General features: G+C 29.0%; 3 protein-coding genes and 1 pseudogene across 3 annotated transcripts; 1 reads left to right on the forward strand and 3 right to left on the reverse strand.

Annotated features, from left to right (window-relative positions):
* Positions 1-367: 367 nt before the first annotated feature.
* LOC110614289 lies at positions 368-3,575 on the reverse strand (annotated as a pseudogene).
* Positions 3,576-5,927: 2,352 nt separating this feature from the next.
* Positions 5,928-7,781, reverse strand: LOC110614648 (cytochrome P450 81Q32). The gene is made up of 2 exons (XM_021756253.2): positions 6,733-7,781; positions 5,928-6,643 (listed from the first exon to the last, which is right to left on the reverse strand). Exons 1-2 carry the CDS (start codon positions 7,735-7,737, stop codon positions 6,029-6,031), a joined length of 1,620 nt encoding a protein of 539 aa, XP_021611945.1. The 5' UTR covers positions 7,738-7,781; the 3' UTR covers positions 5,928-6,028.
* Positions 7,782-18,422: 10,641 nt separating this feature from the next.
* Positions 18,423-19,402, forward strand: LOC110615020 (zinc finger protein 7). The gene has a single exon (XM_021756723.2). The coding sequence runs from the start codon at positions 18,559-18,561 to the stop codon at positions 19,132-19,134; it is 576 nt and encodes a 191-aa protein (XP_021612415.1). The 5' UTR covers positions 18,423-18,558; the 3' UTR covers positions 19,135-19,402.
* A 114-nt stretch (positions 19,403-19,516) lies between these two features.
* LOC110615019 (putative cyclin-A3-1) lies at positions 19,517-22,218 on the reverse strand. The gene is made up of 8 exons (XM_021756722.2): positions 21,672-22,218; positions 21,109-21,341; positions 20,926-21,001; positions 20,730-20,806; positions 20,572-20,605; positions 20,302-20,451; positions 20,085-20,219; positions 19,517-19,996 (listed from the first exon to the last, which is right to left on the reverse strand). Exons 1-8 carry the CDS (start codon positions 21,996-21,998, stop codon positions 19,925-19,927), a joined length of 1,104 nt encoding a protein of 367 aa, XP_021612414.1. The 5' UTR covers positions 21,999-22,218; the 3' UTR covers positions 19,517-19,924.
* Between the last annotated feature and the right edge of the window lie 4,396 nt (positions 22,219-26,614).

A 26,614-nucleotide genomic window follows, 5' to 3' on the forward strand; every position in this document is an offset into this window, starting at 1 on the left:
TACCGACAAGGAAAATGAACAGTTTACTCTTCCAAAGTAGCAGAAAGCCTTCTCAACTAATTGAAACACAAAGAGTAAAAATGTAGCTAAAGTAGACGCGGGATCAAAACTCCATAAGACAGAGGATTTTGATTCCGTCGATCAAGCACATGCAACGATGATATTCAGTTGGAGACAAAAGCTATTCCCATATATACCTATAAATAGGCCAAGGCTGAAACTCTTGACACAATAAGGAGGCAAAGTCTCTTCCTCTAGGGGAAAATTTTCTTTTAAGTCCAAGGAGAGAGGGAATTGAGCTAGGGGGAGGTTTGGGCTTTTTTTCTGAATTTAAAGGGTTATTTGATTCAATAGGAGTGATTTAAATATTGAGTATGTGAGAGTGAGATTTATTTTCGGAATTACAACGATTGTTCTATACATTTATTTATTTATTTTTCTCTCATAATCACTTAAAGAAAACCAGTCAAGCACTCACTATATCTTCTCCAAGACATTAAGCATAGACTCACGGGCTTTAAACAACGCTTCCAATGGCTGCACCTTAGGTATGGTTAACCCTCTGGTCCTTTCAGCCATATCCACTAGCTCTTCACTGGCTCTCTTCCACTCAAAGCATTGTATCAACGAAGCCAAGGCTAAGCTCATCACTTTATTAGCCAGACCAGCCCCAGGACATCCCCTTCTCCCCAACCCAAATGGAACCAACTTATGAGCCTTATCATCATAACCTTCAAATCTCTCTGGCTTAAAACTTGTTGGGTCGTCCCACGCCTTCGGATCCATATGAATGGCCCATGCATTGACCAGCAACATTGTCCCTCGCGGAACATCATAGCCCCAAATGGTGCAGTCGTCGGATGGTTTCATGGGGAGCTATTATTGGTCCTGCTGTCTTCAGCCGCATCGACTCGTTTATGATGCATTGCAGATATGGCAAGTTGGGGATGTCGGACTCGTCTACTAATCGGTCTTGACCAACAACTTTGGCTATCTCTGCTTCGGCCTTCTTCAGCATTTCTGGATGGTTAAGTAAAAGCGACATCGTCCACTCCATAGTGATTGCTGCTGTATCTGTGGCTGCTACTATAATTGACTGCATAAACAAATTATATGTTACTGTTGATCAAAATCAAACAAATTGATGTATGATTACCCTTTACATAAATCTATATTATGAACAATTGACAAAAAAAAAGTAAAAATTATATATTTTGGTTAAATTTTTATGCAAATTGTCATGTTTAGTTAATTTTGTTTTATAAACCTTGGCCTAATTACAAAAATTAGTGTAAAAAAATGATTTCTATGCCCTCAGCGGTGCTAATTCAGGTGGCCTGCTTTAATAAAAATAATTTCTATGATTCACGTAGGTCCCACTTAAAAAATCATTTCTATGCTGATAAAACAAGTGATTCGAAGTAGATTCCATATTAAAAAAATAATTCCTAAGCTAATTAAACAACAATGTCAACCCTACGTCTTAAGATAGACTAAAATTGAAAAAAAAAATTGAACCAATTGGGTAAAGGTTTTGGTAGCTTATAAAAAAATAATATATAAAAAAACTTGATTTTAAAAAATATATTAAAATATATTTAACGTTTAAAAAATTTATTAATTAATTTTTTTATTAATTTATTATATATTTTTAAAAATTTTAAATATTGCTAATAAAAAAATTAATTAATAAATTTTATAAAAATTTAAAGAATCAATTAACAGAAATTTAAAATATCAATTATCAAAAATTTAAAATATGGCTAATACAAAAAATTAATTAATAAATTTTATAAAAATTTAAAAAATCAACTAATAAAAAGACTGATTAATAAATTTTTATAAGTTAAATAGTAAATTTTAAAATTTTTTATAAAATTCTAGTAATTTTTAAAAACTTTTATTATAATTTTATAAAAAATTTTATAATATAGAAAAATTTATATTTTAATTTTAAAAAATATATTAACATATTTTTAAAATTTTAAATAATTTATTAATTAATTATTTTATTAATTTTAATAATTAAATATTATAAAAAATTAATTTAAAATATTCTCGTTAAAAACTAATTAATAAATAAATATTTTTATAAAACTAAATGATTAATTAATAAATTTTTTTATTTAGTTTCTTTTTTTATAATTGAAACTAAATAGTAAAACATTCCATAATTAAAATTATTAAAATGACTTATTTTTTAAAATTGAGATACAATTAATAGTTTTTCTATAACGTTTGTTTTTGGCTTCTTGGAAAAAAAAAGGGAGATGATACATACCAGTAAGAGGCTTTTGATAATTTCATCAGAATAGTTCTCAGGTTCAGATTCTTGTAAGGACAACAAATTATTAACCATTGTATCACTCCTTCCTTGTCCTTGTGTGCAAGAGTTCTTATGATTTCTATGCTCATCTATCAAACCTTGTGCAAAATCATCGATTTCTTTATGCAATCTCACCATCTTTTTCTTTATTCCCTGGAAATCAATCCACTGTAGAACCGGCAGAAAATCCCCTAGATTTGATGAACCACTCACTTCAAAAACCTCACATATAGCATCACGAATGTGCTTAGACTCCTCCAATCGCTTCCCTGAGATCGTCCACATTATAACATTAAAAGTAAGCTCCGACAGCCTCGACCGCAGTTCGACTTTCTTGAAACTTGTGCTCGAATTTTGAAACAGACCTTTGAGAAAGATTCTCACTTCGTTTTCTCTGACGCCCATGAACATCATGAGTTTGCTTGTTGAGAAAATTTCACATGTTGCAATGCGACGAAAATTGCGCCAATGGTTGTTGTAAGAAGAAAAATTTATGGTGGTATAGTTATAGTTCATGATTTTACCAGACATGAGACGAGGCCTATTAGCTAAGACGATGTCGTTTTTATTGAAGCAATCATCGAGTAAAGCTGAGGACGAGATGATAACAACGTTTCGAAAACCAAACTTGAGGAACATAATTGGACCATACTGATTTGATAAGCTCTGCAATGTTTTGTGGATAGGTTCTTTTAAGAGATGTAGATGGCCAATTATGGGAAGTGCACGGGGGCTCGGCGGGAGGTTTTTTCGCCGTGTTTGTTTCGGTGAAAGGAGCTTCGACAGAAAAAAGATTAAGAAAATGATAGAAATGAAAGGCAACCATAATTCATCCATATTGAACTTATGATTTTTTGATGTTTTAATGAGCTTTTAAGGGTCTATACGGTGAGTTTTATGTAGATTCCGATGTTTCTGATAATTTGTACGTCACTTTTCATGCATGGTTGACACTTGTTTCGAGATTCTTTCTTATCTTTAAAAATGCATGTATGATGATGTGTAATTATGCATATGAGATAATTTGCCATTTTAATAGATTTTTCCATCTATGAAAATAATTTTCTATTCTTTCATATATGGAAAGTTGCATATGTGTTAACCACTTGTAATTCATGCATGAAATAATTTGCCACGTGTAGCCCATGCATGAAAGATTATTGCATTTTGTTCAAAAAGGATTGTCTAGTCTAAATTTACAAAGATTCGTAATATAAAATATTTATAAAACTATTAAAAAAGGATTATCCAGAGCAAATTACTATTATAAAATTATTGTCATTAATTTTTTAATACAAAACTTTAGTTGCAGTTAAAAGAATATTTATAATAATAATAAATATTTATTAATATTTATAATTTTTATTTATTAATATATTTTTTTTATATAATAAAAAATAATTATTAATATTATTGCTATATTTAATATAACAGGAAAATTAATATCGTGTAAAATTTTTTGGTGTAATTATAATATTTATAGAAGAGGGACCATAACCAGCTCTATAATCTAAAGTTCTGGTCCAATTCAAAAATCAAAATCAATTATACAATGTGATTTCAATTCAATTTACATTAAAACTCAAAAAATATTTCACATTTTAAAAATATTAATTACATATACTCACTCAAATTTTTTAAAAAATAATTAATTTGATGTAAAATAAAAATTATTTCCAAAAATGCTTTAAATAATATAATATTTTAATTATAAAATATTATATTTATTTCATAAATAATGTTTATAAATAAGATATGACATTAGAGATAAAAGGAGGGAAATTTTTATAAATTGTATTATCTAAAATAAATAGATATATTGATTTTTTATTATACTACATAAAAAAATTTTAATTTAAAATAATTTAACTAAAATTAATTAATTAGCTATAATTAAAATAATTATATTATAATTGATAAATATTAAAAAAAATTGAATTTTTATTATGTGATTTTTTGAATAAAATATTATTATTTCAATATCATATCAACAATCCCATTATGAATTTTGACTATGAACTAAATTAATTAAAATTTCAAATTAATCTGAAATTGATAAAAAAAAATGACTAAAATTAATAAAAAAAATACTAAAATTTTAAAATTTTGAGATATTTAAGGCAGATTCTTTTCATATCTTGAAAGATGATTCATATATGTTTAAAATATTAAAAAAATTTAATTAACAGAAAAATATGTCATTTCAAAAAAAATGATTTACTCTCTTGAACAGTGAAAATTATTTTCTATGCCTAAAATTTTATTAAAATTTTTATATATAAATTTGTTAATAAATTTGATTTTTTAAATTAAAATTAAATAATATAAAATAAATTATTTCATTGAAAAATATTTTATTATATAAATTATTTTCTTGTAAACAAAACAGAGTATAAGAATAAACAATTATATAGTATGATTATTGAACTTGGCGTTGGATTTTTGCAACTGAGAACCAATTAAATAGTTAAGATGCTATTAAACCAACTAATTTTAAGAGTTTTAAATGTGTAAATATAGACATATTTTAAATGATGTTAAAAATATTAATTTATACATATTATAATAAATTATAATTAATATTTTGAGTCTATAATATAAATAAATAAAGCAAAATTTTTGTGCTAGAAAATTATATTTCTTTATTCAATATTTAATTAGCCTATTTTTAAAAATGATGATAAAATTAATTTTAATTACTAAACTTTATAAAATTATTATTTTTAAATTTGGACGAAAATTTTCAGAGATAAAATTAGTCACTATATTTAAAATTTTTTATAATTTAAATTAAATATAAAAATAATTAAATATTTATATTTAATTTTTTATCAAAAGAATGCTTTTTTAAAATTTTCTTTTCAAAAAAATTAGAGTAGCAATTCGGAATTTTTAGGCAATTGAATGCTTCACATAACTAAAGTGGCAAAAAAGTCTATTTTAATCTTTAAATTTTGGCATATAATTTTAAAAGTCTTTGAATTTTTTATTATATAGAAAAACCCTTTAATTATTAAAATAAATTAAATAAATCTTTTAAATTTTAAAAATAAATTAAATATATCCTTGTAAAATATACAAATCTTTCAAATTTTAAAAATAAATTAAGTATCCGTTCAATTGTTTAAAAAAAAAAAAGGTGTTTTTTAAAGGTACACATCTTGGCCCTTTGTAACGTGCGGAAAGGTCAAATTTAGCCTTATGTTTGATATGAGCTAATAGTAGATGCCAAGGGCAGTTTTGACTTTGATGTTTTTATTTATGAAAAATGATATATTTTTTAAAGGGTATTTGGCCTTCTTTCCCAGTAGGAAATTTGTCTTCATAGAAGAAACTTGATTTAGTTTCTAGAAAGAGTAACGACATCGTATTTTGGAGCAAGGTTCGTTTTCTTGTTCAAATTTACAATTATGTATTTGTTTAAAATTCACTAGTACATTTTAGGATATATACAATATTATTGTAATAATAATTATAAAATTATTATTTTAATATTATTAAATTAAATAGTTTAATAATAATTTAAAATTATTATAAATATAATTTAAATTCTTACTATATATATATATATAAAATAATCAATTTTAATAAATAATTTTTTAATATTTAATAAAACTATAATTTTATAGTTGATCGAATTTCACAGAAAGAAAGAAACCATGCGAGAAGAAACAAACCTACAGCTTCGTGCGCTGCAGCGCTTCATAAGGAGGAGAGTAGGCCGATCATGGCTTTGCGAGGTCTGCACTTTGCTTCCAAAGGAACAGCTCTGGGCATGGTGAGCCCAGTTCCCTCTTTCATGTTGATCTCTTCTTTGCCGAATCTTTCCCACTCAAACGACTGAATCAAGCAACCCAATGTGAGACCTATCACTCGCTTGGCCAGACCAGCCCCTGGACACGCCCGCCTTCCAGCACCAAATGGAAGCAGCTTATACCCTTCTCCTTCTCCACCTTCAAATCTCTCTGGCATGAATTTCGTTGGATCCTCCCAAAGCTTGCGGTTTCTGTTCATGCTCCATATGTTGACCAGTAACATCGTCCCCCGCGGCACATGGAACCCACAAACTGTGCAGTCTGCCGATGATTCGTGTGGTAATAGCAGCGGCGCCGGTGGAAAGAGTCGAAATGTCTCGTTAATTATGTTTTGTAGGTAACTTAGTTTTGATACATCAGTTTCATCGATTAGGTGATCTAGTCCAACAACGGCTTCAATTTCTACAAAAGCCTTATGCAGTGCTTCTGGGTGAGTCAGGAGAAGTGACATCGCCCATTCTAGAGTAGCTGCTGAAGTTTGAGATCCTGCAGTAAGTGCTGACTGGGAATAATTTTTGCAGTGGTTAATAAACACTCATCAATCAAGCCATTAATTCAGTTTAAGTCAGGATCATGAATTTACATACTTACATGTATTACTCCTTTGATGGTTTGATCAGTATAGAATTCTGGTTCTGTCTCTTTGAGCGACAACATAACATCAATCAAAGTCGTGTCCTTCTTCTGTTTGCATGCATCAGACAGATTCTCTGATGAAGATGAAGATGAGTCGCTTCTTGCTTTCCGGTGCTCTTCAATGAGGTCCTGCAAGAATCTGTCCATCTTCTTCATCAATCTCATCATCTTTTTCTCCACTCCTTGGTAATCCACCCACTGTAGTACTGGAAAGTAATCATTTAGATTTGAGCTTCCACGAAGTGCCTCCATTTCTTTAATGATCTCCTGCAACAGTTCTCCTTCTTCATCCCTTACAACTTTCCCATAATAACGTTTTCCGGCAATCATCCTCATAACGTTATTGAAAGTGAGCTCCAAGAACTTTGATGTCAGAGCCACCGTAGCTGACTCTCTTCTCGAGTCCTGAAATAGTTGTTTGATTAACAACTGAACCTCCTCTGCTCGAATACCAGAAAACATTGCGACACGGCTAGAAGAGAAGAGCTCTATAGTCGTGAGGCGCCTGAGATTGCGCCAGTGGTCGCCGTAGGATGAGAAACCCATAGTCGAAGAGTTGTAATTGAGATGCTTCCCAGCAAGAGAGAGAGGACGGTTCGCAAAGATGACATCGTTTTTGGTAAAGCACTCTTCAACTGCAGATGGTGAGGAGATCACTAGGACTCTGCGAGTCCCATACCGGAGAAATAAAATGTCACCATATCTCAGGGACAGTTCATGTAGAGTTTGGTGAACTGGTTGCTTGAGCAAATGGAGGTGACCGATGATCGGACGAGCTGGTGGAGTAGGTGGGAGGTTCTTGCGGTTGCCAAGTCTGCGGAATGTAAACTTCGCTGCAAGCACACAGAGGACCACAACCAGGACTCCCAAGTTCAACCAGGGAGTTGCCTCCATTTTAGGGAATATTTTCCTTCTCGGTTTCGGAGGAGAAATGGAAAACAGCAACTCCAAAGGAGTCATAAAACGAGGGCAGCTCCAGAAATTTTATACATAGTAATAGTATACATTGATTATAATGGATTTTTTATGCTCTTAAATAATTTTTTTATATATATAAATTTATATACTATCAAAAAATTTAATTATAATTATTATAATTTTAATTTAAATGCAATAGCAGCAATCCATGTATTTCATGTCTTTTAAAAAAAATAATTTATCCATGCAAGAGTCGAGAGGCACGTTGATTGAGCAGTGAAGTGGGGTATGAAGATTAATTATTTGAAGTGATGTGACGTAAAGTAGATTAATAATTTTTGTACATAAATTTGTGAATATCTGATTGTATTATTTCCATCTTCATCGAAAATATCGACAAAGTTGAAAACGAAATACAAAGACTAAAACCAATGTTGTATAACGTCAATTTGCGTGGTTAAATTGGCAACAACGTTAATAAGGAAAAAAAAAAAAGAAAAGATAACTGAATGGGCGACATTATCTATCTGCATTTCGGTTTTTGGATGTTTTGTTTCTTGAAAATTAAGATTCAGAGCGGTAATAACTGTTAAAAGGTGAAGCGTTTGCATTTTCCGTTGTTAAAAAAAAAAAAAATTAGAGCTTAATCCATGTTTTTTCTTTTTTCCTACTTATTTTTTGGCCGTCAAAATTGTCCAGTCTTTGAATCAATGGCGCAGCAAGTGATTAAAAAATTTAAGCCTAATAAATTAATCGATCGTCTGTCAACATTTAATTGTAATTTTAAATTTATATATGATAATTAAAAACTCATTAAATCACATAATTAGTAACAAAATACTTTTTAATTTGATTAAATTAATTTTTATCTCACTTAATTATTTTACTTTTAATAATTTTTTTATTTATCTACTGCTAAAAAAGGTAATTAAGAGATATAACAAGAAGATGATAAAAATAAATTTTAAGAAGTTATAGACATAATAATTGTGTTAATATTAGATAAATTAATAATAAATTTAAATTGATTTAATTTATTCATTATTTTTATTATTTTTAAACTAAACATAAATATTATTTTTACAAATAATAATGATTTTTATTATATTTATTGAAAAATTATCATTATTATTATTTTTATAATATTTAAAATCTGAATTTTATATAATTTTTTGCTATTAAAAATATAAAAATTATTTTTTAAAATTAATAAAATAATATAATAATTTTTTAATATTAATTATAAATTTAAATATTAATAATCAATATTAAAATTATTTTAAAGAGTAATTATTAATTAAAAAATAAATTTAAAATTAAAATAAAGAAAAATATAAAGAATAAAAGAAAAAAATAAAAAAGAGTTTCTAAAAGCTATGTAATTTTGATGTAAATAGTTTAAATGAAATTATTTCTTATAAAATTTTAATAATTTTGATAAAAATTATTTTTAATTTAAAATTAATTTTCACAGGAATTTAAGAGAATTGGATTCTTACGGTTTTGCCAAACATAATAATTTAGAAAAAAAAATTAATTTTTTTAAATTTTTTAAAATTAAATATTTTAAACAAGGGACAGTGAAGGATGCGTATACATTCATTACATGAAGTTCAGATGTTTTATTATTTAGAGTACAATTTTTACTTTTTTTTTCCCAATATGTGTATAATTTTTATTTTTTCTAATAAATTATCAATAATATGAATTTGTGTTTAATTATTATAATTATTATAAATTTAGATGTTTAATATGTTTCAATTTTAATTTAAATATTTAATAAGTTAATTTCGATTAATATAAAAATATAATTATATATACAGTCTAATAAATTTATTAGCAATGCAAAATAATACACCATCACTAATATTTTTAGTAAAAAAATTAAATTTATCTTTAAATTATAAAACTGAGATAAAAATATTATTTTTTATTTTTAATTTAAATTTATTTTTAAATTATTTTTAAAATACTAAAATATTTAAATAAAATCAAATAGATTGAATAGAGCGTATCCATTCTCACATCATGACAAGTGATGATCATTTATAATTTTTTTATAATAATAATTCACACAAAAATTATTTAACATTTTTAACTCATACCCATATTTGCTAATTGCATTACAAAACTTTCTTTTTTCTTTTTATTTTCTTCCTAAATAATTGTAAACTAAACTTTCTAAATAAATTCTAATCAAAATTTCCCAAATTATTTTAACTCTTTTTTTCTAATTGAATTTAGAATTTCAATAATCTCCATCTTTAAATCAAATAAATTACATTTTCCAACTTCTAAAAAAGTTAATTTTCTCTTAGATACTTCCATTAATTATTGATATTGCCCCTTAGATATCTGCATTCTTCTAATTAAAGTGCTTATTTTTGCACCAAAATTTTCACCTTTCATCGTCAGCAGACCACCTCAATTGTGAAAATCCCTTCACCATTTGCGTAATTGTTCATGTGGTTTGACAACTTAAAGTCCATTTTGGCCGCCAAATCTAGATTTTTGAGAGTTTGTTCTTTAGTTTAAACTTTCATTCTTTTATCCCAAAATTGCATTCACAAACTCATTTCAAATTTATTTTATTATTACAAGTATAACTAAAATAGCCCATGAATAATAATAATAATAATAAATTCTTGATTTTGTTATGAAATTATAATAAAATTAATGCGACCGAAAAATAAAACTGTGATTGGTTAAACTTAAGAAAAAAGAACGCGAGGTGATGGGTGTCCACGGTAACCACTATAATGCTTAAATTAGTAAGCTTGAAGAGAAGGGGTGACAAAATGAAATTACTTAGAACTTTAGAGTAGTTGTACAAGAAAATTGTATATTTTTGTCTCTATGATCGTTCACCTTTTATATTATAAGAGAATGAAGATAAATATGATAATTTTCTGATAATCCACCGATGATGTGACCGGTCTGCTTGATGAGAGATCTCATCAGATAATATATTGGTGATTTAGCGATTACAGGGTAATGGGGATATGCTAAACTATGTTTGATAACGATAACTTTATGTCGAAATTTTACCTATTTAGGGGAGGATGAGTCTTGATAACGTTTATTTTCTGAGAAGACTTAGCCTTCATCAAGAGAAAGGCTAGAGTCTCATTCTCATCCCTCATTGATTGGACCCATCTTTCTTTAGCTCACGTCTGGTGGCGGATAATGAAAAACTTATTTTTCTACCGTTTTAAGGAAGAAGGTATCCGGTCGAACATTTTCTAGTATTTTTGTCTACTAAAAAATCAAAACTCCTCATTTTTGCGAGTACCCAGCTGGTACAGCTGGGAGAAGAGGGCCACGCTCGGCTCAATATTGTTATTAGATAAAACAAACCAGAAAGCCACCATGTGTCTCTAGTTGTTGGGATTCAACTAGACTACTACAAGTCTGTGAAATCGAAGGACTTCAATAAAAAAATAGGTTCATGGGGAACCGAAAACCCGCCTTCAACTGCTCCTTGAAGACTATGATAGTATCATCTGCAGGAATCAGGTCGCTCACATGAACATTTGAGAAAGGAGTAAAAACACGGAAAGTCTATCAGAAAATCTAGTATTTATCATAAAATCGATCTATATCTCGCTTTCATAGGATGGACGGGGTGTCACCAATCAGGTTCACTTTGCCTTCTTGAACCATCCCTAATGGTACGATAGAAGCTGGGACACGGATGAGGCTGTTAAAAGAAGAGCTTGAAACAAAGTTTTCACTAGGCGTAAGAGAAGAAGATGAGGCATTCCTATTCATTTTAAAAGAAAAAAAAGAAAATTACTATGCAAGGGAGTGTGATCGAGAAAAAAAAAAGTGACTGAGTCTTTCTAAAAGAAAAAGTTATGGATGAGAGCAAAAGTGACACTCGAAGAAAAAGAAGGAACTCTTATAAGATGATTTTGATGGCAAGCTTTAAATGCAACTCAAGAAACGGGAAAGCCATCATTGAAGGGGTAGGTAGGCAAAATGACATGAGTAAGAAAAAACCAATCTCAGTGGATCATGTGTTTCAAATTATGAGAATAATTATCACTTTCGAATCCCAAAAATCGAAAACTAGCAGAGGGTCTCTGATATTACACAACATAACCCAAAATAAATTATGAGCTATTACTGCGAAACAGGATCACGTGACAGGAATATAATAAATAGGCAATATGATTACATATGATAAAAGAAAGACCCAGACTCAATTTTTAAGAATTAAATTAATTTTTTTAAAATAAAATTTAATTCTTTCATCACATTTTAATCTCGTATATTTAAATTGAATAACCTTTTATTGTTTATATTTTAAAAAAATATATATTTTAATTCATTTATTTAATTTTTTTAATAATTAAAATTTTGTTATAAAATGCACTCATAATTCAGCTATAAAAGAAAGACCCAATCCTTTATCCCTTTATAAAAAAATTTTAAAGGCTAAATATTAGTTAAAGCAAAATCTTATAGATTTGTTATATCATACTTTCTTAAATAATTATCTCCAACTAAAATCTGAAAACAAAATTGAGATGCGACTCTATTGCTAATGAACTAAAAATCATTGATAAGCATGTGATATTTTAATTATATATAGGCATTATAAAATTAAAAACTTGAGTAGTAATTATGCTTATAATTAAAAATTATAAGCCTTAAATGTCAATTTTAAAAATGATTTATAATAAAAATTAATTTAAAAATTACATCAATTATAATGAATTAAAATTATATATAAATATATATATAAAATTTTAATTTAACTAATTAAATAACATGTACTTTGAAAGCACTCGATAATTTCTCACTTTTGGAGCCCCAAAAGCAATTTAAGGGACCATTGAGGACAATAATGAGCAATTGTAATGAGAGAAGCCCTAGAAGGTGGCAACTTTCCAAGCCTCTCTAATGATTTATATGATTCTATATCATACAAGAGTGTGAGAGCATTCAAAGATGAAGAAGATAAAGATCAAGGGTCTTACGGTCAACCCTCAAGCCATAAATGGAGATAGTGTCTTATTCACAATCATGCACGTTCAAAGGTGGCCGACAAAATTTCACTCAGCATGTAGTGAGCGGAGATGGAAGATGTAACATGCTTCATTACCATGAGACAAGATTGTTATTGATTTAGCAGTCATAGTAACCGGATCGATGAATATTCAATTCAAATAAAAAAAATTAATTAAATTAAATTAATTTAAAATTTTAATTTAATTTTTTATTTTAATTTGATTTAATTTTTAATTTTAAAAATTTAATTATTTTAATTCGATTCGATTTTAATTAGAAAAAAATTAAAAAATTTAACCGAATATATTAGAGATAATAATATATTATTTTCAATAATATTAAGAGATTAAATTATATTAAAATTAAAATATTTTAATTAAATTTTAAAATATTAAAAATAAAATATAAAAAATAAAAAATTTATTCAATTCCAACTGAATCGAATCGAATCAGACTAATTCAATTCAATTTAAATTTTAACTAAAATCAATTCAATTTAATTTTTATAAATATTAAAATTTTAAATTTTAATTTATTAAATTCAATTTAATTTTAAACCAATTGAATACTCCCTTACAATGAGAGTCTACGTTTAAATTTTGTTTATTTGTGAGAAATAAATTTTATATATTTATAAAATATTTTTATATAAATTTCATTTTAATAAATATTTTTTAATAAATAATTTATTTTTTATTTTTAATTTTAATTTAAAAAATAAAATATATTAATAAATTTATATATAAAAATCATTCTAAAAAAATTAAAAAGATTAATTTTTTATTAAAAAAATATTTTCTAATGAAATTAGTACAATTTTGAATATTATATAATTGTTTTTAATGGAATTGATGCTGATAAAGGAAAATCGCGCAGAAAATGATGATCAAGTCGGAAATGAAAAGGTGAAAGTTTTGACTGAAGAAGCTCTACGGAGCAGACATGGGCCCCCAAATTCAAAGTTGCGTCTGCACTCTCTGTGACGCTTTGCAGGAACACGGGAAAGCCATTTTGCTCTTTGGATTTCCAAGGTGGCCCAGTAATCATTTCATAAGTTCAGACATCCACGTTCATCAAACAGCTCTAATAATCATAACTTAGGAAACATCTTAATTCCTAACAAATCCAAAAAGGGATCATATTAATTAGATTTTTGTTTTCTTTTTCTAATTTTTGTTTTAAGGAAATCACTTATAATGGGAAACGTGTTACTGATTTTGACTAGGGATTCGGAGAAAATTATTAACCCAACTTGCAATTTAGCAATGAGTGCACTTTTGCTTCTAAAGAAGAGAAAACTCATATTCTATCTTTAATGCTTTGTTTGGATAAAATTATGAGAGGAAAAAAAAAAAGGGAAAAGATAAAAAAAAAGAAAATTTTATTTTCCTTTGCATATCCAAATAAAGGAAAGTGGGAATCACACTTTATTTTTCTTTTTGATATTTTCTTTTCTCTTCCCTTTCTATCAATTCAAACAATCCATAAAGGTAAATTGTTAAAAAGACGCAGGAAAGAATTTTCAATCTAGTGATCCGAATGCTAAATTTTAAATCAGATTTTAGCTACATACTCGAAACCAACAACGATCAATTGATCACAAGTGATTTTTTTTTTTTTGGTATTAGTATTATTTGAATTTCCTTTACTAATATCATATACTCAAGTCCACGGTTGCTCGGCAATGAATTAGGACAAAGGTAGCTTAGCCGTGCTTTGTGCCTGACATACAAGCTTGACGACAAATACACGTCGAAAATCAACAAAATGAGATCAGAGCAGCTACACCGAGGATATTTAAAGTTCCTGCAAAGAAAAAAATGTAGATTCTCTGCTGCTACCAAATCCTTTGATTGAGTTGTATGGATTTATCAAATCCATCTAAATTTACATATGGTAAAATTGGAAATTAAAGACTATAGACTCAAAAATAATAATAATAATAATAATAAAATATTCATATTATGCGAGATGGATGACATGCATCCCTTCTCATTCATCGAAAGATAATTTAGCTATTAAATTTCATGTATCAAATAACGTATAAGAAAAATATTCATAATAATAAATAGATACAACTGGTATACAAATTCATTCAAAAGTCCAAAAGAAGAACCCACAAAAGTTGAAAACAAAGGATGCATAATTCGCTCAAGTAGAAAGCAACAACCATCACCATCGTTGACAAAATTGCACAGAAAGAGGACTTTGAAAGTGCTAGCTAGCCTCAGCTATTAGCTGATGAAAATTCTTCCTTTCACACATTATAGCTCTGCCCATTTTTCCCAGAAGTCTTTAGGTTTACTATAGAGGAACTAAGAATAGATTGCAACAGACCTTAGCTCAGCGATTGTGGAGAGGGTCTGAAGCATTTGGAACTTTTCTTTTGTTTGAAAAGAACACATCAAATGAGAAGCTTAAACGTTGATATTGCTGCTTCTCTTTCCTTGTGGGTTGCTGGCTATACGTGTTGTTAACCACCAACTTCTCTTCCTTCTCTCCGGAGACCACAAACAGCGAAACAAGAATCAGAAATATTAGCTTCTGCAGCATACCAACTTGCATTTTCATTTTCCTGGCTGTAAATGAGAGAGATTTTCAAAGTGGGGGATAGAAAACGCAAAAATTCTGGGATAATGGGACCAGCTGGAGAAAGAGCAGAGAAAGCTAAATGGCTTTGATCGGGCAAATGGGAAGAGAAATAGAAGGAAAAAGTGGATGTTGCATGTCATCGAGTACACCCTGCAAACAAGGGACACAACTCACGAAGGAGTTTTTTGTTTTGTTTTCTTTTACAGCATCTTCACGAGAAACTTTTCCTTGCCATCTTTGCTTTTTTATCATGGCATTTAGTCCCGGAAAATAAGCCAAACACTGGGTCCAATTTCTAAGGATATACAGACGCTGGCTTTTGTACTTTTTTTTCCAATTTATTTATTTATTTTTATGGGTAAATTTTGTCGGCTTTGGAAGATAGTCAATTTACTCTTTATAGCCATTTGGTGTAGAGCCAGAAAACGTACTGTTTGCACCTTAAAAAGAGCGAAATCAGAATTCAGAAATGCCTGAGCTACTATCTAATCTTATTCTTTCTTTTCAACTCTCAATGACCTTTTTCTTCTTCATGCAGAGCTAAGGCCCTAGAGATTTATAAATATTTAATGATACGAACGTGGGTTTTAATAATCTTTGCTTAAAGTTTACGTATTCAGTTGCTTGGCATGTAAATCAAATAAAGGCAAAAAATATAAAGAAAGCAGAGTCTTGAGTGGTCAAATCAGTGGTAAAACAAGCCAAACCAACCAGAGATTCTTGTGGGTAACCATTCAGTATATAGCATTCGTATACTGACGAAGAACAAATTCTTTGATACCCCAATGCCATTCGTTGACTTGTGGCTTTTCTTCTTGTTGCCATGACTGCTACTTTGACTAACTTGGAAGCTATAGTGATTGGGTGAGATACCTACTTACTGGTACTCAGTTCTCAGCTTCAATGCTCAGTGGACTTCCTGATTTGGGTTAGCAGGCATGGCTCAAATCCAATTTGAAAATTAATCTTTCGATTTTTGAAAAAAATTACTATCAAATTCCTAAAAATTCTGAAAAAATTACTACATTGACAATTATTTGCACCCTCCTAAGACAACCTTAGAGACTTGCACCTCCACCTAAAGTTCTATCCTTACCATGATCAATACCTTGCGGCATGGAACAATTCCAAACAATCATTGAACTTCTCAGTAGTTACCACCTTTGTCAATATATCTGCAATATTTTTTGCCGTCTCTGCTTTTTCAATAAAATCTCCCTTTGAAATCAACTTTTTTACGGGTTCATATAATTATTAAATTTATTGTTATTAATTATATATAAAATTTATTAAATAAAAAATATTAAAATATATTATTATATATAATAAAAAATTAAATCTTCTTCTTATAAAAATTTAAACTATCATAACTTCTTATAAATTCTTAAGAAATTTAAGATGATATCTTAAAAAATCTCTATGCTAAACATGTGCTAGCTTCATTTTACAATCTAATTATGTTATTGGAATAAAAGGGTGGAAAAGTGAGCAAGAGAACCATCTCCTTCTTGATAATAGTTTGTTCCTCTTGGTGGTTTCATCTCATATGATTAAGGAATATGCCTAATTTCCATCTCTGCCACCCAACTCACCACTAAGTTAATAGAGATAGATATAGATATGACTAGACAACTTTCTGTTTCATCATTCAAACTCAGCCATCCACTACCAAGTTCTTGCTCTCATATGGTAGCTTCTCTTGTCTGCTTCTTACCAGCACATGTAACAGAGAACTGCTTATGTCCACTTGGATCAAATCCTAAGGAGGAATGTTTTAATTTAAATTATTATTTTTCTAATATTACTATTTTAATGTCTAAAAACATAAAAAGGCAATTTAAAAAAATATTTGCAGCTACTATTGATAATATATAAAATTATTCAAGTTAAATGATAACTAACAAAAAATATACTAAAGAATATTTACACATTCACACAAAAGAATATTTGATAAGGTAAAAAGGAGACTTTTATCCAGCTCATGCTCCTCTTCTTCTTTTTTCCTATGCTTTTCTTGACAACTTTGAATGAAATAAACTTTCACCATAAAATTTTTAAGTTAAATTTGAGTATCATAGGTTTTCACCGGAGCATTCCAGTAAATCTCTAATTCTTTTTCTTTATTTTGTAAACTTCCATTTCAAAATTCACATAGTAAGATGGCTCATTTAATAAAAAAAACTCTTCCTCAACTAGAATAAAGATATCATCTTCTATAATTGTATTTTAATAATTTCTTCAAGTATTAAGAACTTAGATGGTTGAAATGAGAATTAAAATTTATTAACATTTTAATGAGTTTCTAAAAATACACAATTTGTTTTTTTTACACTCTACCATGAAAAAACAGCCAGGCTAAATACAAGAAAAGTTGATTATCAAACACTGTCATATCCATTTTGTCTACATGTTCAACATTCTTAAGCCAAAAGAGAAATGATTTGCTGTTGAAATACTGGGGGTGAAAAAATTCAGAACAAGAATTTATTTTTTAAGATTGATGCTCATTTGGTTCTCAAAGGTAGTGTTTACCTACAGTTAGGATTCCTCTTCACCGAATTGTTGCTTTAATTAATATATCTCATCAAAAGATTTAATCCTTTATTTGGATAGATGAGGACTCCATATGACTAAACAATTTCATCAACAAGAACTTTCACTTATACATTACATCGAATGGCAAGAAGCATCTATTGAACAGATTGCTAAACTACACAACTTTGCAAAATGTGATTCAAATCATGTGCCTTTTGTATCAAAAACAACAATCAGAACCCATCAAGCTCTGAAATAATTACCAAACATTCAGGAAAGTAACTTGAAATCATGGCAGGCAACTGGGATAATTTTGATAATGATATGACAATGATGGAATTGTTACAGGATTGCAAAATCGGAATCACAATTGCTTCAAATCAGGTAAATGTGGAAAGAGGAATATGAACTTATAGCAACTTGTAATGCCAAACTTTAGCAAAATGACAATTGACATGAGTAGTGAGTAGTGACAGTGAAAGAGTAAAATGCCAAAAACAGTATGTAGGGTCAATGGAGGGAGATGCAAGATTATAAATTCCTGAGATGCCCATTGCCACCTTCAGTTTCCTTGAGATGCATACCTGAATCCAATCGGCTTCGATTCCACAGTATGTACTAGCCAAGCCTCTCTGTCATCACCCACAAGTAACATACCTGCTGTCTGCAGAGCCTCTAATCCTGTAGCTTCCTTAACACGAGCAGCCTCCAGAGGTTAATATGATATTCCAAAGCAAGATAACTGGAATCTCACCCATTAAAAAGAATAACAAACTCTTTGGAGACCGTTATTTTGGAGGTAATGAGGGAGGTAACTCGAATGAATGGTTGAACTCGAGCATCAGTCAGCCAGGGGATTTAGTAGATATAGAAGCAGTTTCCCTGTCAAATTCAATTCCCAACAAGATTTTCTCATGTAATTTCTGCAAGAGAAAGTTCCGGAGTTCGCAAGCATTGGGTGGCCACCAGAATGCCCACAAGAGGGAAAGAGGAGCAATCATAAGGTGCCAATATGGGAGACAAATATCAGCAAATGGTATGTTTGATAGTAAAACAGTGGCTTTGTCATTTGGTATTCAATTTCAGGTCCATTCACTTGTCCACAAACCATATAAAGAACGGAATGCTATGGTTGCAAGATTCAACAATGTTAACCAGAGATGCATGGGAGGATGGAAATCAACCTTGCCTGAAGAGGCAACAATGGCAAATTGGCCGGGAAGTTCTCGCATACCCGCAGAACAGAACAGTCAGCCATCAGACTTGCTTAAAGTTGACCTGACTCTGCGGCTTTAAGACTTCCATGTTCCATCCAATTTGTCTGCCGGTCAACTTGAATTCTAATGCTACCTGTGCAAATACCTGCTGCATTATTTGATCAGCAGCGGTTAACAGCCAAGTAATTTGTTTGAAACACATTTAAGAGAGGCTTCCTAGCATGATGAAATTGAATGCCAAAAAATTTTCTTCCAATTATTAGAAAGGCTGGTTAAGTCAAAACTCAGTTTTGTAAAGCAATTGTAAGTGCTTCTCTCACGTAAAGCTTTTCTAACGTAAGGCAGTTAAAGTATTAAACATCAAAAAGCTCAAGCACTCAATTGGATTAAACAAAAATACTATTAGTCAATGGTTATCATATGGTGAGAATCCATCTAAACTAATTTAAATGGAATTAAAATGAACAAGAATGACTACATAACATTTCAAAGTACAAAGGTTTTTACACCATGTGCATATTTGAAATAAAAGAAAAAACATGTCATAAAAGAAATGAACATTTACAATATTTTTTAAAGTGTCCTAACAATCAAAAGATTTGCCTTGCCTCAGGCGCAATTAGCAGCTAAGTGTGTTAGTGAGTGCTATTCATGCTGATTGTTAAATCCCAAGCATCAGATTCACAAGCACCAGCAAGGACAGAATCACAGCAGATCATGGCAAAAACTTCCGCTCTACCAATCAAGATTAAGCTGGAACATTTAAAATGCCTTTGTCTCTGATGCAGGGGTTCCTCTTCTAGGAATTGCAAAGGTCAGTCCATTCTCATTCACTTGTAACCTCCCCACATCTTTAGATGCCAAAAGAGTCATTCTTTAAGGTCTTCAAAGAAAGAAACAGGTACCTCTGGAGGTGAAGGCATACTTGCAACACGTTTGAACTGTCCCCAGAAAGTACGTTTATACATGATTGCCATTTTGGTTGTCAAAAATCAAATTGAAACCTGAATATGCTGAACTAAATCATACCTTATGCTGTTTGTATTTTTCTCTTACAGCTTGTAACCCACCTCCTCTTCTACTTAAATACAAGTCATGTATGATAAGAACACATTCCTTCAAGTCAGAAGGCTTGTATCCAGAATACTGTTGCAGGGTTAAAGTCTGTACAAACATCAAATTAGTATAGTTGTTCTCCATGTGTAATTATGCCTGAATTTAATATTATCTGAAATGAGATTCTTACCCAGGGATGCATCTTTGGTGTAATTATGAATCTTGCCAGAAAGATAACAGTTGCAGCTACCAATGAAGGTAAAAATTTCACACAATTATAATCCAACAAGCTTAACTCAGCAAGGTAGTACCCCAGGAACTCAAGCTGCAAACTCAAGATCTGCACAAGGCACAAAAATAATATCATTCAACAACAGACAGCCAACAGCAGTACCTGGACCTACACTAGAAATTGATATTCAGTAATGCAAATTCAAACTATTTAGAAGTGAAATCTCACCTTGCAATCCTCTTGTGCAACTCTGGTAAATCTCCTGCAATCCAACAGAACCATAAACACAAAAATTCTAGTTGAATAAATTGTTGTGCTTTACAATTCAGATCACTTATAGATACCAATATATGAGCAAAAAAGAGATTATATAACAGTGCTCTTACCTTAGGAATGTCTTTATTGTAGGACTACCCAATTCAAACTTCAGGGAGTTGAGTATGTCAGACTCAGTCTTCACCACCTTCAGAATCGATGAAAAATTGTCATTAATTAAACTAAAAAATGAACAGCAGTCCACAAGATGAAACAGAAAGCAGGGAATACACTAGATAAAAGAGAGGTAGGGGAAAAAAACTTTACCTCTTCTTTGGTGTATGTATTATCAGTTATATAGCAAAAGTCTTCCACATTTGGAGGGTTGATTTCTTCATATTTTCTGCATATTGCACAATAAAGAAATTTAAGCAAACTGTGCAAACAATCAATTGAACAATAAATCTTAAACCAAAAATATAAACAAAATGAAAGAACTCCAGTTCTTACGATGCAATGAGCATTGAGGAAACACCCAGTAGTTGAAGTTTCTGTCTGTTAAGAACATTCAAAGACAGGAATCTGTCTATGTAAGTAATAGTGAGATATAGAGTATCAGAGACAAGCTTGTACTCCTCTGCAACCTCCACCAACCAATCCACCAGAATCCCTCGCATGTTGGGGCTAACATCCTTTTGAACTTTCTCAATGTAATCAGGCAATGGTCTTCTCTTTGGATCCACCTAAAAGTTAAACCCATCATCAAAACTAAACCCAGCTGACAGAAACAAAAGACTTTTTATTTTTATTACAGCTTGTTTAATTAAACCTAAAGATGAAAATCAAATACCCAAAACCCAATTAAAATCCCAACAAAAAAAACTCAAAAATGGAGATTTTTAGGTCAGACCTATATGCCAATACACTTTATCAATTTAAGCCCTCAATTGAAGCATTGAGGAGCTGACATTACTTAAACTCTTGGCTTTGCAAATATAAGAGAAAAAATCTAATCTGAAATTGATGCATCCACAGATCTAGAGTTCATTTACTAATAATGCAGGACCACTCACCTCCAATTTATGAAGATACTCATAAATGTCAGATGCATATGGTCCACACATCTGGGGATCATCAGACATTCCATCAATATACTCCTTTGGAGCTTCATCCTCCTTGAGTATGATAGCCTTTTTAGCCTTTGGTTTTGGCTTAATTTTCTGCTTCCTAGGTAAATCCCCAGCACTCTTATTAATGGGAACTACAATGTTTGATAAGTTAGGCAGCTCCCCCAACACCACTCTCTTCTTGAGCACTGGCTGCTCCTCCACAATGGGCATCTCCGCCGCCCTCTTTTTGGCTGTGCGAGTGAGGCGAACACAATTCTCTTGTTCTGCCATTGAACAGGGCCTTCAGTTACCGTCTCTGTTTCCTTGGGTGGTGGCTTATGAGTTGAACAGATAGGGAGGGGTGAGCTGGAAGGCAGTGAGGAGTTGAGAGGAATAAGTAATGGTGGAGAGAGATGAAGAGTAAGAGCTGAAATAAAAGAGGGAGGGACATTTTCCAATTTGAAAAGCTTTGTGTTGGCGGTTTGGTTTTGCTGTTTTGGGTGGAGGCTTTGAAATTTGGTTTTTAGTTTTTAAGTTTTGGGTTAAATTTTAAAAATCCATCGAAAATCCCAACTTTTTTTAGTTCAATCAATTGATGATTTGGCGGGTCTCTTCTTATTTGCTAGTGTGGGCCCAACATAATATTCTCCCTTGGGTCTTAGATTAAATTTTCTTTGTTTATTTTCTTATTTAATAACAATAAGATTAAAATCGTAAACGGATGGAATATTTATAAAAATTAAAACACTCAGATTTTAAATTTATTTATATTTTTGAATTTATTTAAAATTAATAAAAAATTAATATAAATTACTCAAATTCATCTCAAATTTAATTATTATTATTCAAATAAAATCTCAATGCATTTAATTTCATATTTTTTATTAATAATTTATATAAAAAAATATTTTTTATTAATAATTTTTATTTAAAAAATTTAATATTTATAAAAAAATTTTAATTTAAAATTTTAATTTTTAAATAAAAATATATAAAATTTTTTATAAATATTATTATAAAATATATATTTTTATATTAAATTATTTATTTATATAAATAAATTTGAATCGTGGATATTCTATAAATAAAATTTGACTTCAATTTAAAATCGTCCCGAGTATTATTTATTAAATTTGAATATGTTCAAATATGATTATAATTATATAAATTATTCTATTAAGATTTAATTGAATCGAATACTTAACCATATCTAAATTATTATCATTCTTGAATATGATAGTTTCTATTTTTCACAGTGATATTTTTTGCGATTGTAATTGAATGTTGTTTTTGATATTTTTTCTTTTTTTTACATATTTAATTTCTTGAAGATGACTAATTCAGTCTCATAGCTCCTTTATAGTTCAGTGTAATATAATTAAAAGTATCAATTTTTATCTATTGATGTTGCTATGATCATAATTTTCACACAAATTTAGTTCATGATAGTGTTAAGTCTATGTCAAATTTTTGAGGAGAGGCAAAAGTATTATTAATGATACAACGATTGGCAGCTTTTTTTTAAATTTGTACGTGAAATATATTTATAAATTTTGTATAATATTTTTTATAATCCTCCATGTATTATAAAATATTAAAGTAATTATAACGTATTTTTGTATAATTTACTATTTTTTAATTAATTTATTGTAAACTATTTATTGGGTTTGTAGTTTTAAAATACAAGTTACTTGTTGATAAAAAAAATAGTAACAGTTGGATGGTAAAGACATATTATACCATGTCATTGATTTGTAATTTAGAGGTCACAACCATGCTTTTTTTTAAAAAAAAAATCACTATTTTAGATGGTGATAAAAAATAATTTAAGAAAATTTATTTTGTTATTTTTATATTTTGATTAAATTATATTAAACATAATTACAAATTATTTTTTAATATTTTCTAAATAATACTTTTAATAAAATAATTTTCTCAATAAGCAATTCAAACACCAAAGCTAAGCAGCCTCATTTTATTTCTCTATCCCCTAAAAGCTAAGCAGCCTCATTTGAATTTTCTCTTGTATATGGGGCCTAAAGACCCTTTTAATGTTTACGGACTTTTTGTATTGATTTTGAATCTTTTTCTAATTAACGAAGTTTTATCTATTGAAAAAAAAAGTTCTGCATTAATATATGTTTTAGTAAAATATTTAGATACTATAAAAGTAAAATATAATTTATTAATTTATTTTTTTATTAATAAAATAATCATTCAATTAAATTTATTAAAATTATAAAAATAAAATTATTATAAATATTAAAACTATAAATATAAAATTATTATAAATACTAAAATCAAAGTGATTAAATTGTTATAATCATTCAACACACTGCCTCACGCCCAAAATTTTTACTAGTGGGTGGCATATTTATGGGGCGTCCAATATTGGATGGGGAGGTTCTAATACCATGTTAAATTTGGACCATACCTAACTCACCTCAAAAGCTAGCTCAAGGGGAGGAGTGTCTATGGCCCATATAAGGGGCAAATTATCCATTTCCACAATATGGGATTCAACATTTTCTATTAATTTTATCTACTTAATAAAAGAACATGTAATTAAAATACAGTAATTACGTATATAAGCGATGATGAATCCAGAAAAAAGTGAAAAATTTTATGATCTAACAATAAATTCTTATAAAATATATAATTTAAAATAATTAAATTAGTATGATCTTACAATAAATTTCAGCATAATTATTATTTTGTTAATAAAATAAAATTATTTTTAATTAAAAAATAGAACTAAATTATGTTTTTTATTAATTTTAGAGATTACACTATAATTTATTTAAAATTTTATAAGAAAAATTACTATTTAATTTTTATAATATAGAAAAATTCGTTAATTAATCTTTGAATTTTTTAAAATATAATAAAATACTTTTTATATTTAAAAATTATTATTTAATCTTTTATTGCTAGAAGTCATTCAAATTTGATAAAAAGTAAAAAATGTCCTATAAAATTTAGATTAATAACTTAATTAATTAAAAAAAAACCCTAAATCTCAAAATCAAATGAGGCCGCTCTAACCTTTTCTTGCCAAGAAGGAGCGCTATAAAGGAGCATAATTGTCCAAGTGAGGGAGCGACTAATAGTTTCATGCCGAACAAAGAAACGGTTTTGGATTCATCCATAATCAATTGTAGATTCAAATTGAAACACTCATTTCTTCTTTGCTTTCGCGTCTCATTCAGAAGCATTCCTAACAAAATCATTACCTTATTATGAAGTGCTCGGTCCACGTAATCTTATGTGTTTTATGTGATCTCTAATTCTCTATTAGACTATTTCTAATACTATACTGAATTTTATTTTTGGTACTGTATATGGCGTGACACGATAATAATATTATTTATTTTTTATTAATTTATAATATAATCTAAAATTTTATATTTTTTTCATAAAAGTCTTTCTCTACTATTTGAGTATTTAAAAATTTTCAATTAGATCCTTATCTTTTTCACTCTCATAATATATTATATTTTTAATTTATTTTATATTTTTATAATTATAAAAATTTAATTTAAATTAATATATTTTTAATTATAAATAGTATTTATGATAAATTAATTTATTTTTAATATATTATATAGAATAAGTGGAGTGATATATATATTATAATTGAACAATATATATTAATTAAAAATACAATCAGTAACAACACACTAAATATTTAATATTCTAGTAGGTCAGATCCAGATTCAACAATATCATTGAGATATTGACCGTATACATTAGAGGCGGATGACGGTGGTGGTTGTTAACATTGAGCTCTTTTATTTGATATTTGAATTTTTTCTTGACGAAAGTTTCACGAGCAATTAGATCGAAAATAGAATTTAAATCGAGCAGTAAAATTTGATTTTCTTCTTTAAATTCCTTTAAAATGATATGAAATTTTTGAGTGAAATGGATAAATAAGATTAAAGTAAAATAAATAATATAATATTAAAAAAGGAAAAGAATACAAATAAAATATTCTTTTTGGTATTAAAAATGGTCCAAAAGATTGGAGATAATATTGCTCCATTTTAATATTTTGTACTAAAATAGTGCAAAAAATGGTGTATAGCATTTGGAGATGGCCTTAGCAGTCTCGCTGCCTCCATTTTCAGTGATTTTATTCATGTGTCCTATTTATTAAGAAAGAACTTGTATAAAGTACATTTAAGGAAGAATTAGTAGTGGAGGGTGGGTAATGGAGAGAAGATTTTAGTAGCTTCAGCTCCTCCCTAGATTTCTAAGGAGAATACCTTTTTTGCGGATGATGGCCCCGATTTTATTAAACCACATTTGCGTGTTTGTGTTCTTTTTAAAGGCAATGGGAGGGTTTGGACATTGCTCTTTTAATAGAGTTTTTTTCTTCAAGAGATATCAGAGCTATTATTAGTATTCGTATTAGTATTATTAATAAAGAAGATTCCTTATTGTGGCACTTTGATAAAAGAGGTGTGTATACGGTGAATTCTGCATACTTTGTGTGTATGGACTTGCTAGGAAGATCATTTTTTAATGTGAGGGGTGAGTTGTGGACTAGTTTGTGGAATGTTTTGATCCCTTCAAAAGTGAAGGATTTCTGTTTGAGAGCTTGTAGAAATATATTGCCTACAAAGGATAACTTAAGGCAAAAGGGTGTGGATGTGGATGCCAGATGTCCTTGTGCCAAGAAGATGAAAGTATCAATAATATTTTGTTGCATTGTCCTGTGTCCAAAAAAGTTTAGAGGTTAGGGAGAGTGGAAGATTTGCAGCCTAATGATAATTTTTTTAATTTTTTACTGCAGATTTTGAAGTTCCAAGACAAAGTTTCAAAAAATATTTGTAATGGTTTATGCATGGAGATTATGGTCAGTAAGTAACTTATTATTATGGAACCAGGTATGAAATTCAGCA

This window comes from Manihot esculenta, chromosome 5, assembly GCF_001659605.2.
Source record: "Manihot esculenta cultivar AM560-2 chromosome 5, M.esculenta_v8, whole genome shotgun sequence".
Lineage (NCBI taxonomy): Eukaryota > Viridiplantae > Streptophyta > Magnoliopsida > Malpighiales > Euphorbiaceae > Manihot > Manihot esculenta.